The sequence below is a fragment of the Amblyraja radiata genome, chromosome 10, assembly GCF_010909765.2.
Source record: "Amblyraja radiata isolate CabotCenter1 chromosome 10, sAmbRad1.1.pri, whole genome shotgun sequence".
NCBI classification, from domain to species: domain Eukaryota; kingdom Metazoa; phylum Chordata; class Chondrichthyes; order Rajiformes; family Rajidae; genus Amblyraja; species Amblyraja radiata.
The window spans coordinates 13,304,919-13,322,337 of NC_045965.1; the positions used below are offsets into that span (position 1 = coordinate 13,304,919).

A 17,419-nucleotide genomic window follows, 5' to 3' on the forward strand; every position below is an offset into this window, starting at 1 on the left:
CGCATGTCACGGGGAGAACACACAAACTCCGTACAGACAGCACCGGTAGTCGGGAACTAATGTCATGAAATAACAATCACAATAATACTTTATTAGCCAAGTATGGTTTGCAGCATGTACAAAGAATTTCATTTGCCAAGTCAGTCATATAACTAAAAGCAATGGAACACACAAAATACATTTTAACATAAACATCCACCACAGTGACCCCCCCCACATTCCTCACTCTGATGGAAGGCGAAAAAAAGTTCAAATCTTTTCCCTTCTTTGCTCTCCCGCGGTTCGGGGGCCTCGAGCCCTCTGACGGGACGATCTTTACTCCCGTAGCCGGCAGCGTAAACCTTCCTCGTAAACCTTTTCTCTGTCTGTTTGTCAGGTGCCCCCATTGGCATGTAGGTTGTACTGGGCAACAGGAACCAACATCCACGCAAACACATATTGCACAAAATGAGCACTTTGAAGAAAAGGTAAGACAGATTTAATATTTAAAATTTGAAATTGCTTAGTGGGTCACAATAACATGAATACTTTTTCAGGTGCAAAAATGTTGTTTTAAAGTAAAATAAGTCCGAAGATTAAACTTGTATAAATGAAAGGAGACAGGCACGTTAGTTTAGTTTATTGCCCCGTGTACTGAGGTACAGTGAAAAGCTTTTGTTGGATGCTAACCAGTCAGCGGACAGACAATACATGATTATAAACAGTGTACAGATCTGAGAGGAGATTATATCATAACTAAAGTAAAAATGCTGCTGTTGGAGCAGAGATTTAAGAGTGGAGTGATTGTAATGCATGATCGCAGGTCCACTTCTGTGACCATCATACAGTCGCCTGGGTTGGGCATCTAGGATCAATTTATTTTGTGCTATTAAAAAGTCCATTTAAAAAAAAATAAAGTTTAGCAATTGGTGGTCAGTGTCTTTTCATTCATTTTCACAGAGCATAAATTGAGTGGGTGTACTTTTTTTCCCCCCCGTTGTGTTGTGTTACTGTTTGCTTGGATTTGTCTATAACAGCCAGAATTTCATTTACCTGCAAGTTGTATGTTAATGTAATCTAGCCCAAACAGGATGTGTCTGATGAGTCTGCAGATGTGAAGCATTCGCATATTAGCCGCCAGCTAGATCCCCTCCTAGAACAGTACACGCATGCAAACCAACAGGTAAGGTTATGTAAATTCTGAATGGCTATTTCAAACTTTCCCATTTGTAAAATGTGCCACGTTAAATGTTTTAATTTGTGGTTCTTGAGGTGCAATAGCTACCATTCACCAGGATATTTGCATGTTTTGATTGAAACATTTTGGCCGTTTGAATAGACCTGTTCTCAATATTGGGTCATTAATTATTTATCTCTTGTCATTGTGACGTGGTAGTCATTGCACAAACCATATAAAACATTTACTGCAGTTAGTTCCTCCTAAAGGAGACTATGGGGATAACATTGTCATACTAGTTGAGTTATTTTTTTAAAGAAATAATCCTTTTGCATATTCTGACCAGAAGCAAAGATCTGAGAGATAAATTTAATAGTACAGTATTTATAACAGGAGGGAAGTACGGTTTTTGCTGTGAAAACTTATAAGCAACTTATTTTTAGACTGGAAAAGATACTCATTTATACTTTTGCTCTGGTATTTTATTTCATTCACGTGTTTAAACTATGATGTTTTATTCTTAATTGTTTACTGTATGTTGTGTTACTTGCGGGCGGAGCAAAAGGCAAATTCCTTGTATGTGTACATACTTGGCCAATAAACTTATTCATCCATGCTTTCTCTTGGACCGTGCAGTTGAATTCATCTCTTCAATGATTTCTTACTGCTTTAAAAAAACAAAAACAAGTTTACCCCAAGGGTTTTTTCACTTCATACCATTTTTGTTAAGCATTTTAAGTATTGGCAACATTCTCCACTTGAAGGTGTTTTTGTTTTAAACATACAGCGTGGCCCTTCGGCCCACAGAGTGCGTTGCTGACCAGCGATCCCTGCACACTAATGCAATTCTGCGCACACTAGGGACAATTTACAATCTTACCGAGCTAATTAACTTACAAACCTGTACGTCTTTGGAATGTGGGAGGAAACCACCGGAGATCCTGGAGAAAATCCACGCAGGTCACAGGGAGAACGTACAGACAAGCACCAGTAGCCCGGACTGAACCCTGGTCCTTGGTGGTGTAGGGCAGCAACTCTACCGCTGCACCATTGTTTGGCCGTTCAATAACTGCTTTTTGGATGTTCTCTCATACCTTGTCCAATAGGTACATTATTTGCATGTAAACCATGACAGTAAGAAGGTAGTTTGGTCAAATCATAGTTGATTGTGATATTGCCCACTGGTAGTTCTATAGAGTTTAATCATTTTTGCTACCACCTTTTTAAAAACTCTTATCGGCCTGGAGACACGAAGGACGTTTGTAGTTTTTCTTTGATTAATTGGAGTTGTGATTTAAAAAAAAAAAAACCTGAGCTGTAGCACTGCTTATTATTTAATGTTTATTGACCATGCCTAATTCTTTATAAAAGTAGCAGAGTTCCATCTTCTCCAACTGATACAATTTATGAGTTGAAAGTTCTATCAGTTATTTGTTATTTACTCCAAAGACAATGGAAGGGCGATATTTTTTCTATGCAAAACAACGTGATGTGGAGGGCTAGTTGGAAATATGGAGTTTTAGTTAATATTTTGGAATGATTATTTGTGGCATACAGTTGATGATTTGAGATGCTCGTCATGAAATATGTGATACAGGTTACTTAGAGTCTGAAGAAGGGTTTCGGCCCGAAACGCGCCTACTCCCTTCGCTCCGTAGATGCTGCTGCACCCGCTGAGTTTCCCCAGCAATTTTGTGTACCTTACTTAGTAAGCTGCCTAGTTTTCAAATACTGGAATGCTCTCCCTCCCCCTCCCCCTCCCATTCCCAATCTGACCTTTCTGTCCTGGGCTTCCTCCACTGTCAGAGTGGGGCCCAGCGCAAATTGTTCTCGGACCAGTCTAATTATCCCCGATTATATTTTATCATTGTCACCTCTCCTAGCTAACAATGATCTATTCTACATTTTCCTTGAACTACATCTCATTTGATGTCTCGTTTTCACATTTTACCCTTCCTTATCTCTATGTCACCTTCTCCCCGACTCTCGCTCTGAAGAAGGGTCTCGACCTGAAATGTCACCCATTCCTTCTATCCAGAGAAGCTGCCTGTCCTGCTGAGTTACTCCTGCATTTTGTGTCTTTCATCTGAAATGGGAAATATTAAATGTAATAAATGCAATACATTAATGCTTGCAGTCTCATGCCAAGTTCATTGTTCCCATTTGTACTGTTTGTTGATTGTTGAGGAAGGCTGTTCCATTTGTGGACAATGAAGTTCAAAGCAAGCGTAACAATGTTCTGGCAGAAATGCCAAATGGCTGATCCATCTCGACATTGTCCTGACAATCAAAGCCATCGCAAAAGTCTGTTTCCTGCCAATTCAATTTGCTGCATGTGAAATCAAGTTGCGACTACGTATACCGCATATAACAAAGGCGGACAACATCGCATCTGTAGCTCTGAAGACTGATGTTCCAGAACTAACAGAGTCTCCAAGCTGTCTGTTCTGGTACAGAGAAAGCACTATTGACCTGACGATGTGGAAAAGCTATGCACATCTAATCTAGCTAATTATTAGAACATAGAACAGTACAGCACAGGAACCCAGTCCACAATGTCTGTGCCAAACATGATGCAGAATACAAATCTTACCTGCCTGCATATAATCCATATCCCTGCCTAGCCATTTCCCTTCACAGATGCTGCCTGACCCGTTGAGTTACTCTAGTACTTTATGTCATTTGAAGTAATAAGTGTCCTGCTCTTAACTGATTGTGTTGCTTTACCTTTTAACAAGAACAACTTTCTTTATATACAGCATGTGAAATCTGAACAGTCTGCCTTTCCTCACCCTGGACTCGAGCCTTCTGTAGAACTAGTGGAACCACCTGCTAGCGTAGCTGCTAGTATTGATGACATTTCCAGTCTGACTACCTCGGAGAACACATCCTTTCAACACAGGCAAGTGTCCTGCACTATCCAACAACCTACCTTGACTCACCAATTATATTGGAAATTTAAATATAACGCTGTGACATTTGCTCTAAATGGTTTAAAGGTTTATCGTGACAGACTAAAATTATATATTTCAAAATACAGTAATGCCTGTAATGGCAGATTATTATATCGTTCAAGGAATCTTTCCTCTAGCCACTATGATTGAACACGGGGGTAAGGAGATAGTTTTGTTACGCATGCGAGCTCTCCACGAGACATTCAAAGCCGTCCAAAGATAAATCTTCAAAACACAATCTCTTGAATAATAGTTTATTTATTGTGGTAGTAAAAACAGTAAGATATTAATCCAAACGTTTTCTTGTTTAAGTACATTTTGATCTTGCTCGTAGTCAAACTCGTGCATGGTCTGAAACTACTGCCACTACATTGCTCACGCGCATGGATGAGAAACGACAAGAACGCTGGATTGAGACGGTTGAATCGATCGACTTCACCCACTCGAGCTGTAAAGCATGGCACACAGTCAACCGCCTGACTGGCAGAGCTACATCCAAATCCGGCAAATGCACAGTGACTGCCAACACAATCGCATCTCAACTAGTCAAGAATGGTCGATTCACAAACTCTGACCGTGATTTCTCGTGCGAAGTGAGCAAAGAGGTGGCCGAGTTATGGAAAACCTACTGAGTGGATACGGACCTAACAACGGCTTTCACCTCTGAGGAAATGGTTACAGCACTCAAGATGTTGAAAGCAGGAAAGGCCCCCGGATCTGACAGCATACACCTGGAGTTTCTACTTCATTCTGGAGAAGCTGCTACCAACTAGATCTGACAGTACCTGTCGACCTCCATGGAGAAGTGCAAAATACCAAAGATCTGGCGTCATGCAACAGTCATCGCTCTCCTGAAACTGAATAAGATAAAGGATGATCCTAAAAGCTACTGGCCCATCTCGCTCCTCTGTATCCCATACAAACTCTTTGAGAGGCTGATCTATGGGCCTATCAACCCCATCATAGACCCTCAACTACCCCACGAGCAGGCTGGTTTCCGCCAAGGTCGATCTACTGCTGTCCAGGTAACCCTCATCATCCAAGACATCGAGGATTGCTTTGAGGCAAATGAGAAGGCAGGAGCTGTTCTTATAGATCTGACAGCTGCCTATGACACCGTGTGGCACTGGGGACTAACTGCAAAGCTACTTCGGGTGCTTGGTACGCTACATCATGGAGCTGATATCAAACCGCAGCTTTGTGCTTAAGACCAGTGATGGACAGTAGAGTAGGCTACGTAGACTGAAGAATGGCGTCCCACAGGGATCCGTCTTGGCTCCACTGTTTTTCAACGTGTACATCCATGACCTCCCAGAGACCATCGCTGGAAAATATGGGTATGCTGACGATCTAGCCATCCTGATGAGACACAAAGAGTGGAAGACAATCGAAAGCTCCTTGAGTCAAGACTTGGGGACTTTGGCAGTATACCTACGACAGTGGCGTCTAAAGCTGAGCGAAGGCAAAACAGTGTCAACAGCATTCCATCTAAACAACAAGGAAGCTAAGCGAGAGATAGATGTCTTCGTTAACAACAGGCGCTTGGACTGCCAACAAACACCCACTTACCACGGCGTAAAGCTGGACAGTTCACTTACATTTCGTCAACTCCTGGCTGGTCTCTGCGACAAGGTCATGGCACGTAGTGGCCTCATCCGACGGCAGCTGGAACAAGTTGGGGAGCCAGTCCATCAACTCTTCGCACCTCTGCCTTAGCTCTTGTGTATGCCCCAGCTGAGTACTGCACACCCGAATGGAGTAGAAGTAATACTAGCCTGGTAGACACGAGCCTGAACAGCACCTTGCGATCCATCACTGGGTGCCTCCAACCTACTCCAGTCGAGCAGCTCCCTATACTTGCAGGCATTCCGCCTGCAGGGATCCGAAGGCAAGCAGCAACTGGCACTATCTCGTTGTGCCATAGACCCAGATCACCTCCTCCATCAGGCTATCAGCAAAGAGCTGAGGCCGCCCTGACTGAAGTCTCTTCACCCCTTTGCTCCACATGGAAAACAACTCCCAGCATCCATCCAGCCAACTGAGACAAAAGCACACTGGATAGCCACCAGTGGTCACAGGAGTGGGAGGCAACCTCATCTCCATTACACAGCTACATCTCTTCACCAGCCTCTTGTCCAGGGTCTGACCTCCCCAGCGGAACATGGGTGAAGCTCAACAGACTTGGTACTGGAGTTGGGCGTTTCAATGCCAGCATGTGGAGATGGGGACTCCGCCAGAGCCCAGCCTGTGAATGCGGAGCAGAACAACAGACAGCCAACCATGTCATCTCTGGGTGCCAGCTCTACCACCCACCAAATGGAGCTCAGGGCCTGGCAGACATTGACGCAGAGACAACAACCTGGCTGCTCAACACCTGGCTTGAGATCTAACTATCCCTTTGGTTTATGAAGGAACTGTAGATGCTGGAAAAATCGAAGGTAGACAAAAATGCTGGAGAAACTCAGCGGGTGAGGCAACATCTATGGAGTGCAGAAATGGGTGACGTTTCGGGTTGAGACCCTCCTCGGTCTGAAGAAGGGTCGACCCGAAACGTCACCTATTCCTTCGCTCCATAGATGCTGCCTCACCCGCTGAGTTTCTCCAGCATTCCTTTGGTTTGTTTCATTCGAAAGAAGAGGAGAATGTGGTCGAAAGCTGTGCCTTCTCCCCCATGCTTCCTCCAACTAACACTAAAAACTACTAGCATGTCTGTGAAAATCCTCGCCGCAAACAAGCCTCCAACTACGTTATAAATCCCACCCACATAATTACAGGCAGATAAAATTTAAAGGTGACTGGTTATAACATACTGAGTTAAGCTAAATGGCTACTACATTGCCAATGTGATTTATTCCTTAAGAATGTGTAGCCATAAGAATGAAAGCAAGTATTTGTACATGACAATTATAAAAATTGAGTTCATATTTTGTAAAAACGTTGATTAGTTCAGGGTGCGTGTTTTAATTTTTAAGTTTCTTAAAGTTGTTGGGGGAAGGACTTAATTGAAGCAATTTGTTAAATTTGTCATTTTTTTTCTTTCTCTTAGTGTAACAGAAAATTCCAGTGATGATACTCCTGAAATAAGCTATGAACAATCGAAAGCTGACTGTGACGCTGGAGGGGAAAGTGAGGCCATTCCTCAAAGCAAGCCATCCTCCTATCTCAGTCTGCTTGAGAGGTGAGTGTGTTTACAAAACCATGTTGCTTTGTCTGGTGTGCTGGATGTGCAGTACCTGGCTGCTTCATGCTCTGCTTGTTTCTCATTACTGTACGTGCATGAGTGTCAATAGTCATATACACTGACAGCAGAACAAAGTTCTTGCTTGTATGCAGCATTGCTATGGTATAAATAACACAATGGTATAAATAACAAAATGTACCAACACCTATTATGTTTCTGGCTGCACAACGAAGCATTAAATAGAAGAAAAAAAACCCCCAAAAAAATATGTTCCTATATTATAGTCCTCAGGAAAAACCTAATGATGAGGAATCTTCTTCAAATGGCAAGGAAAACGTGCCCATTTCTAGTTCCGAACCTGAGCTTACTGAGATTCCAAAGACTGTTTTGCCTGAAGCTGACCAAGAGAAGCCAGCAGTAGATCAAAAATCCAACACAACACAGGCCTTGCAGATGGAAGAGTTGGCAGAGGTAAGAATGACTTAATATGTTCATCCCAGATGCGCATTTTTTTTTTTTTGTGCCAAGTTGGTCAAATTTCCAGTCTCTTGGGCTACCATCCAAGTATCCAAAAACATCCCGTTTTAGCAAAAGCCACGTGGTGTGATAACTTTTTAACAAAAAACACCTTTTTTAATTGTAAATCCATACTTCCCAGCCTTTGGGTCACGAGGATGTCTCGGAAATCTGATATAGCTCGACAGATTTTTTTTAAAGTACCTATCAGAACTGCTTTGCAATCCCTTCATGGCAGTGACAGTCTTTCCTAATGGATGAATTAGAGGCCCAAATAGAGGCCTAAACTACATTTTCCATCGGCTTCAACAGTACAGCGGATCACAATTAAATCAAGGAGATTACGTTATAAATTAAGTTGATTGACTAAAAGCTGTAAAAGAGGGCATTTTTTCAATGTGTTTTTCTTGGAGAGTTTATTAATCTTGGAGTCATTAATCTTCATTTAAATAATGACAAGCGATTGTTAAAGTTTTTAATAACCACAAACAAATCTGTGGATGGCGTTCGATTGCTGAAACTTTAATCCAATTTGAAGCGTTTCCAACTTTCATTTTCATATTGTCAATTGCAAAATCTGATATTAACCAGTGAGAAATTGGCTGTTCTTTAGTTGTTTAAAAAAAAAAAAATTGTTTAAAACTCATGACTGGTTGTTACTTGTTACTTTAATTGAGGAATTGAGTTGAAAATGTAATTTGTTCACCAAGAACGTTTCAAAGTAGTGGCACAGTTGCGCAGCAGTAGAGTGCTGCCTTCCTGCGCCAGAGACCCAGGTTCAATCCTGACTACGGGTACTGTCTGTACAGAGTTTGTATGCTCTCCCTGTGACTGCGTGGGTTTTCTCCGGGTGCCCAGGTTTCCCCCCACATTCCAAAGACGTGCAAGTTTGCAGGTTAATTGGCTTGGTATAATTGTAAATTATCCCTGGTGTGTGTAGGATAGTGTTAGTGTGTGGGGATCGCTGAGCGGACTTGGTGGGCCGAAGGGCCTGCTTCTGCGCTGTATCTCTAACCTTGCTGCGGTTTCCTCCCACATTCCAAGATGTACAGGTTTGTAAGTTAATTGGCTTTGGTAAAGATTGTCTCTCGTGCAGGATAGAACTAGTGTGCGGGTGATCGCTGATCAGCATGGACTCGGTTGGTCGAAGGGCCTGGTTCCATGCTGTATTATCTAAACTTAGCTAAAGTAATACTTGTGAGCAGAAAGGGAGGAAAAACAGTAATCCCTGGTTGCACTGGATTTGGTTTTGCTTTTAAAATTGCATGACTTTACACTAATTCTGCCGATAGCTGATTAATTGGGCTGACGTTGCTCTTGAGGTTAGAGAATTATAAGGGTTTGTGATCTGCTGAGAGTTTTGTTTGAATCTTTAAAATGTTTTTTTGAGCTAGTCAAGTATCAACAATATTTTAAATGCAAGCTGATATGAATTTCACTTTGATATAGGACGCTGAAGTTCCAAGAGAACCTCCGATTCCATCTAAAGATTCGGGAGACATTCCCTCGTTTGATGAATGGAAGAAGAAAGTCATGGAAGAAGAGAAGGAGAAAAGTATGAATTGGAAAGCTTGAGAGATGACCTGAGTGAATGGAAACATTGGTGGTACAGAGGCTAGAGCTGTAGGGTGGCACAGCGGTAGAGTTGCTGTCTTTCAGCACCAGAGACCAGGGTTTGATCCTGACTACGGGTGCTGTCTGTACCGAGTTTGTACATTCTCCCTGCATGCGTCTTCTCCGGGTGCTCTGGTTTCCTCCCACACCAAAATCGTACAAGTTTCTTAGGTTAATTGGCTTGGTAAAATGCCCCTAGTGTGTGTAAGATAGAGTTAATGTGCAGCGATTGCTGGTCGGCACAGGCAGGGTGGGCCGAAGGGCCCATTTCCACACTGTATCTCTAAACTAAATCTGGGTTCAATCCTGACCTGCGTGGAGTTTGCTCATTCTTCATTTTTAACCACATGGGTTCCTCGTGAATAGGGTGATTTCACGAAAGGTCACTGGAGCATAAATCCCCACTCACGTGACCGAAATTTTTAACTGGGGGACAAGCGTCACTTCCGGTACATGTTAGTGGATGGGAAAACACGCACTTTCACACCCGTTAAAAACATCGAAAACGACCCGTTTTTGAGCTGCAATTAAGTGAGCCGGTCGGGGTGACCGTGAGGAACAGCTACTTAAATTTACAGTCCAAAAAAAAGATAGAAACTAAGGTAAATACAAGAGCGAGCTGAAGGTGTAAAAAAGGCGGAAGTGCTAGCGGACTTTTTTCTTGGAGATTTAAAGATCCAAAATATCGGGAATTATCGCGTTTGCTCGCTGCATTTCATCAAAAGTGGCATTATTGACTTTTTAATCTTTATTCATTTGTTATATGAAAAGTATTAAAAGTTAGAAACCCGTCAGTAAAATTGCAAAATCGCCCATGGTTCTCGGGTGGGTTTTGACATGCAAAATGAAAACGCTTCTGAAGCTACATTTACCATTTAAATAATCGTAAACTCTCAATGCGTTTGGAAATCAATTTTACTCAGATGCAAGCTAACGATTATTTAAATGGTAAATGGAGTTTCAGAAGCGTTTTCATTTTGCATGTTAAAACCCACCCGAGAACCATGGGCGATTTTGCAATTTTACTGACGGGTTTCTAACTTTTAATACTTTTCATATAACAAATGAATAAAGATAAAAAAAGTCAATAATGCCACTTTTGATGAAATGCAGCGAGCAAACGCGATAATTCCCGATATTTTGGATCTTTAAACCTCCAAGAAAAAAGTCCGCTAGCACTTCCGCCTTTTTTACACCTTCAGCTCACTCTTGTATTTACCTTAGTTTCTATCTTTTTTTTGGACTGTAAATTTAAGTAGCTGTTCCTCACGGTCACCCCGACTGGCTCCATTAATTGCAGCTCAAAACCGGGCCGTTTTCGATGTTTTTAACGGGTGTGAAAGTACGTGTTTTCCCATTCACTAACATGTACCGGAAGTGACGCTTGTCCCCCAGTTAAAATTTTCGGTCACGTGAGTGGGGATTTACGCTCCAGTGACCTTTCGTGAAATCACCCTATACACAGGTTTCCTCTCGATTACCTCTGTGTTGTGAGATGTGTGAATAGGAATACAATGTCAGGACCAGAAGAAGCACTGGAGTCACATTGTCTGGTTCCTAGAATGTTGTTGTTCAGTCACCAAATTAAATTCAGTTCTCCTTAACTTTTTCCACATTATCTGCCTCTAAGTATCTTCTGAGATTTACTTTTATGGTTGAACAATTTCGTTGTGCATTGATCAACTCAGAATTATAAGTGGACCAGCTTTTTAAACTTGCATCAGTTTTCCATTATTTAAGAAGGAACTACAGATGCTGGAAAATCGAAGGTAGACAAAAATGGAAGGTAGACAAAAATGCTGGAGAAACTCAGCGGGTGAGGCAGCATCTATGGAGCGAAGGAAATAGGCAAAGTTTTGGGCTGAAACCCTTCTTCGGACTCTAGCATTTTTGTCTACCATCAGTTTTCCATTGTTGATTCTGGAGAATACATTTTTCACAGCTTGCTTCAAATCCTAGAAAGCGACAACTGTTTGAATTTTATAAACATTCGAATATTCTGGATGAATAGTTTGCTTATATAACAGTACCATATTTAATTGATGAGACTCCTTGTCAAATATAGTATTTGTGAACTGGAAAAAATGCTTCTGTTTTCTTTTTAAAATATTGACCCGTTGGGGGCCAAAGCAATGTTTCTGTAATCTTGATGGGGGGTTTTTTTCAGGCCAGTCATTACATACTTCCAGTGGTGGGCTTCATTCTTCAAAAAAACTACAGAAAAACTTCAATAACTATGCATCTGTGGAGTGTGGAGCAAAAATTCTCGCTGCTAATCCAGAAGCAAAGGTATTACATTCTTTATTCAAGGATTGTAAAGGGCCTGTCCCACTTTCACGACCTAATTCACGACCTCTGCCGAGTTTGCCCTTGACTCGTACTCGCAGCATGGTCGTCACGAGGTCGTAGGTGGGTCGTAGCAGGCCGTGATGCTAGTCGTAGGTACTCGTGGCATCAAGTAGGTCGGGGCCTTTTTTCTAGCCTGATGAAAAATGTCCACGAGTAAAAAAGGTTGTGAATTAGGTTGTGAAAGTGGGACAGGCCCTTTACTTGTCATTTATAGTAAGCACATTATTTTTATTGAACTGTTATTGTGCTTCTGTCTTGGTGTGTCTCTGTTAAAGAATAGAATTCTAAAAAGCTAGACCTGTCTGTCAGGGATGGAATAATGGGGCCATGTTCTTGGCAATTATTTATATGGATGTGCATGTGTGTATAATGTATGTGCCCATATAAAACAGGTCAAATTATAATTCCTCTAGATGTGTCGGTGCTGCTGTGGCAAGGCTAAGCAGCGACTGTCTTAAATTTATGCTGTGCACTTAATCTTTAAAAAGACACCAATACACTTGCCGGATGAAGATGACAAAAACTTTGTTAAAGCAATGCTCGATGTGTGCATCACTCATTGGGCATTCAGAGCTCATTTTCCTTTTTTCTTAAATGTTATGAATGCATAATTTTAAATCTGATCCTTCTAAAGTAAGTTCTGGTCCATTGCGACAGTCCTTGAACAGATGGACCATAAGATTGGGAGCAGATAAATTTGTGCACGAAACATGTGCACGCCTATGCTAGTATTTATTGTTCCTTTGTCCATAACCAAGTGCCTTTGGAGGTGTGTGGGTGGGAACTCACAATAGTGAGACATTGTGCTGCAGTACAAGTGCTCTGTGTTGTTCGGTTAGAACTTTCTCGAGTTTTACCCAGTGATGACAAAATGGCGATCCACTGCCAAGCTTGACTAGTGTGTGACTTAAAGGGAGCTGCAGTTGCTGGGGTAAAAAACCTTGTTCCTTAGGCATCCAAGGCCACTAATTTCATTCTCGGTGGTCAATGGGTTTTTTATTGTCACGTGTACCAGATACAGTGAAATACCTTTTTTTTGCATACAGCTCAGCAAGACTATCCCCGTACATAAGCACAATCCCCGGTTAGTACAGTACGCACAGAGCAGCCCACAGAGTCCATGTGCAAGAGTTGCCATTTTGGCACCATTTTATAGTTCCAGCTGCAGCTGGCCACAAAGGCCCGGTGCAGCCGTCGCCTCCATTTGCAGTCGTCCCGCGAACCATCGTCCCTCTCCACGCCTTGCCCTCTTCAGCCATCGTTTCCCCAGTGGGCGCCTCCTGCAGCGGACCTCGAGGGCCCAGAAGGAAAGTATGTCCTCTCCACTGGGCCATTTGTCTGGCGTCTGCCACTGTCGCAGTCTCCTTCCATCCCCTCTCCAAATCCCGATCCACGGAGCGAGCAGGGACCAGACACGGCGGCCTTTCCTCTCCAGGCGAGCTGGGCCTGCGGTTGGGATACAACTGCAGGCCGTGCTCCACTCTGCTGCAGGGCTTCCAGTAGCTTTCTCCATCGTTGAGGCCCTGCACTGTATCCCACTTCCGGACTGCTTACCAGCCCTCTGCCTGACTTCCTCCTCTCTGGTCCACGGGGGGGGGGGGGTCAGAGGCCGGGCTCGGTGCCTGGACTAGTACGCGTCGCCGTGACAGTGAGCCAGGCCTGTTGTTGGGCCTGGCTGCAGCTGTTGCCTGTCGGGAAGCGACCTTCTGTTGAAGTCAAGATAAAATGGTGCAGTTTTTGTAGGTCAGCACAGTGGCGCAACAGTACAGCACCAGAGACCCAGGTTCGATCCTGACTACGGGTGCTGTCTGTATGGAGTTTGTACTTTCTCCCTGTGACCTCTTGTGGGATTTCTTCGAGTGCTCTGGTTTCCTCCCACACTCCAAAGAAGTGCAAGCTTGTAGGTTAATTGGCTTTGGTTTAAAAAAAATTTGTAAGTTCCTAATGTGTAGGACAGTGCCAAGTCTACCAGGTGATCGCTGATCAGCGTGGGCTGAAGTGCCTGTTTCCACACTGTATTTCTAAAATCTGAAGGCTAGTTGGTATACACTGCAGTCACTGGTTGTCATGGTGAAGAATCAGCATTTGGGATGGTGGGTAGGGTGCTATTAAAACAGGCTGTATTGGCCTGGATGTTTTTGGTCCTTGAATGCTGTTGGAGTGGCATTCAATCACGCAAGCGAAAAGTAGCTTTCTACTTGGGGGACTCGTCTTCTGTGAAGTCAGAAGATGAGTTGATCTTTGTAGAAAGCCCAGTTTCTCACCTTTTTTGGTTGCTGGCCTAGTGGTGTAAATGTGAGATGTGATAACAGTGTCAAGGGGTGGTGTTTAGATCCCATTGGAGATGGCCATTGTCTAGCAAGCATGCATTCCACTTCTTTAGTTCAAGGCGGGATAGTGTCTGGGTCTAAAGAATCATCTCGACCCGAAACGTCACCTATTCCTTTTCTCCAGAGATGCTGCCTGACCTGCTGAGTTACTCAGCTTTTTGTGTCTCTCCTTGGTTTAAACCAGCATCTACAATTCCTTGGTAGACACAAAATGCTGGAGTAACGCAGTGGGTTCCTTCCTACACATAGCGTCTGGGTTTACTGCATTCAGGCACCATCTATCGAGTTATGGATGTTGAGCTGGCAGTGGTGTGCATCCACTTTTCTGGCCTAATGGGAAAGAGAAGGAAAGTTATTAAGCAGCAGAAGATGTCCAGCGTTAGTGCATTACTTTGAGCTCCTGTTATAACATCCTGGGGCTTAATTTGAAAGGCCTGCAATGACCTCCGTGAGACTTAATTGTCTGATGTATTTTGATCATGGAAAGTTTCGCATTAATACTTGATGACCAAGTTTAATGAATCAATTCAATGATACTTGATTGTCACATATACCTAGGTACGGAGAAATGCTTTGTTTTGCATACAACCTGGTAAAATCCGATAGCATTTCGCCGAACAGTCCTACCTGTTGCTGGTAACAGGCCCCATGCTACCAGCAGTAGTTCCCCATCAGTAAAGTGTCTTGACTGATCCTTTGATTTTTGCAGCAGTTATTCACATCTGATCCTTAGAATTTAGCACTATTGTACCTCTTGTATGGGATCTGGAGCTGAGTAAAACAAGTAAGTGGGGTTTGTTGCCACTGTTTACTATTCCTTGAATGACCAGGGATAGATTGATAAAATGTAATTTGACATGATTGATTTGCTGGGTGTATTTATACAATGTTCTATTGTGTCGGGTAGATAATTGCATTTTGGAACAGCACTGGACCAGCTAGTTCCAGAGAGAGAATGCATTGATTGGCACGGCATCCAGAATGTTTGCTTTTGAGATTTGCTACATTAGACACAATCGGCTACCTGATATTAAATGAGGCAAATTAAATTGATTTAAGATTGGCTTTGGTGCCAATGTAAGGGTACAATAAAAAAAACAAATTATTTTGATGTGAGCAAAGGTGAAAGTAAGATTAATGTTAATCCTGTGTACAGCATCCAGAAATAAAGACAAGTGTTTGTCAGGTTTCTAGGGTGGAAACATGAAAGATGAGATTAAAACTTAAGACTTTTGCGTTTCTTTTTTGCTGTTTTGAGGTAAGTAGGGAGTTGTAGGGTGGCACAGCAGTAGAGCTGCTGCCTTACACCGCCAGATGCTAACTATGGATGCTGTACGTTCTCCCACACTCCAAAGATGTACAGGTTTGTAGGTTAAGTGGCTTCAGTAGAATTGTAAATTGTCTGTGGTGTGTAGGTTAGTGCAGGTATACGGGGTGATCGTTAGCTGGCGTGGACTCGGGCTGAAGGGCCTGTTTCCGAGCTGTATCTCAAAACATCTGCATGCATTTATCGCAGTAGAGCATTTCAGTCCTAAAGGTGTTTATTACAATTTTGCCTTGCAGAGCAATTCAGCAATTCTAATGGAAAATATGGACTTGTACATGTTAAATCCATGCAGCGCCAAAATTTGGTAAGTTGTAAACCCAGGTCAACAATTTATGAAAATTAAAGGAAATCTCTTCATTTGATACCATTGGCAGAAAACAATCACAGGTAGAATAACGTCCTGATTTAATAGTTACCTATGATACAGCAAAATGGCTTTTTTTTGTTGTTGCAGGTTTGTAATTGAGTTGTGTGAACCTATTCAAGTCAGACAGCTTGATGTCGCAAACTTTGAATTATTTTCATCTACGCCAAAGGACTTTCTAGTTTCCATCAGCGATAGGTATGTTTTAGTTACCACTGTTTAAAGGTTTTATTCCATACTTTGTTTTTAGTCCAATGCAAAAATCATCAGTGTTGGTCCAAGATGATTTTATTTTCTTGATAGCCCTGTCCCACTGTACGAGTTCATTCAAGTGCTCTCCCGAGTTTAAAAAAAAAAAAAAATCAAACTTGTGGTAAGCGCCTGGAATTAACGTAGCTGGTACGTCGGAGTTCGGGGACGTCTCTTAGCGGCACATAACACTAACGGCAGGTACTCGGGAAACGTGATAAGCTCAGGAAGACTCGTGAAGATTTTTCAACATGTTGAAAAATATCCACGAGAGCCCCGAGTACCGACGAGCGGCCATTACCGTAAATCTCCGAGCAAAATCTCAAATTCATGTAAGGGGTAAGACGTTGAAAATCTGAGGTAAAATTGAAAATACTAGAAGTAGTTTGGGTAAATAGAGCATCTGGAGAACTGAAATGAGTTACTGTTCCCAACCTAAAACAATAATTCTTTCAGTCCGAAGATGCAGTTTGATCTATTTATGGCATTTTAAAAAATAAAGTTTTTGATAAAATAGTCTTCTTACAAACTATTTTATTCTGTTAGCAAAACCGGATATTGTTCTGTTTGTGGCAAAAGTCTAATATTAAACGACTCCTAACAACTTTTATATTTGCCGCTTTTATATTCAGATATCCCACCAATAAATGGGTTAAACTCGGCACATTCCATGCTCTGGATGAGAGAACAGTACAGAGCTTTCCTTTAGATGAGCAAATGTATGCCAAGTATGTCAAGGTAAATGTGCATGTTTCTTTAAATTGGAAGGAATGACATCACCACTGGTTAAATCATCTGTTTACAGGAATATATTATATAATCTGATATTAAGTGTGACCATTGCTGCTTGCATTATCTGTTCGATTCGCCAGAGGTATCCTCCGTACTAACTTGTGCAATAATAGTACTCTAACTACAAGGTGTTATCTGTTTTACGTAACATGTCTTAAGTGGGTGTGTGCACTTCATTTCTAAACACCTGAGAAATCTTCTTGCATAAATTTGCTGCAATGGACTCGTAGTTCAAACCATTATTGAAAACCAGTCTTCATTCAAATGTTTAATTTTTTTTTTTTAATTTACATGCGATTATTTGTAACCACTGGTTTCATTTCTTCACTTAAGGATTCTTTGCTCTGGAGTTTTTTTTAAGGATTGGTTTCCTTCCCCCATTTCTGACGAACAAATCTTGCGTAGCTAGAAGGAGCCCCAAAGTTATCAATTTGAACTGAATTTGGGCACTTGCATCTCTTAAACAAAAATACATTTCTCAATATGTGATATTTAATGAATCTGGCAAGTTTATATTGCAATTGGTGCTAGGTATTTGAGACATGTGAGAACTAGCCAGAGAGAGAGCATTCATCCTGAAAGGATGT

The 17,419-nt window shown here is 42.2% G+C and overlaps 1 protein-coding gene across 2 annotated transcripts in view; it reads left to right on the forward strand.

The window, feature by feature from the left end:
* The window catches only part of suco (SUN domain containing ossification factor), an 82,287-nt gene that overhangs the window by 32,891 nt on the left and 31,977 nt on the right, over nucleotides 1-17,419 (forward strand). For both annotated transcript variants that reach the window (XM_033028069.1, XM_033028070.1), the window contains exons 2-11: nucleotides 377-467; nucleotides 1,061-1,162; nucleotides 3,916-4,058; nucleotides 7,157-7,288; nucleotides 7,576-7,762; nucleotides 9,257-9,362; nucleotides 11,589-11,710; nucleotides 15,664-15,731; nucleotides 15,882-15,989; nucleotides 16,673-16,778. In XM_033028069.1, coding sequence (XP_032883960.1) covers nucleotides 377-467; nucleotides 1,061-1,162; nucleotides 3,916-4,058; nucleotides 7,157-7,288; nucleotides 7,576-7,762; nucleotides 9,257-9,362; nucleotides 11,589-11,710; nucleotides 15,664-15,731; nucleotides 15,882-15,989; nucleotides 16,673-16,778 — 1,165 coding nt within the window. The remainder of the gene's footprint in view (nucleotides 1-376; nucleotides 468-1,060; nucleotides 1,163-3,915; nucleotides 4,059-7,156; nucleotides 7,289-7,575; nucleotides 7,763-9,256; nucleotides 9,363-11,588; nucleotides 11,711-15,663; nucleotides 15,732-15,881; nucleotides 15,990-16,672; nucleotides 16,779-17,419) is intronic.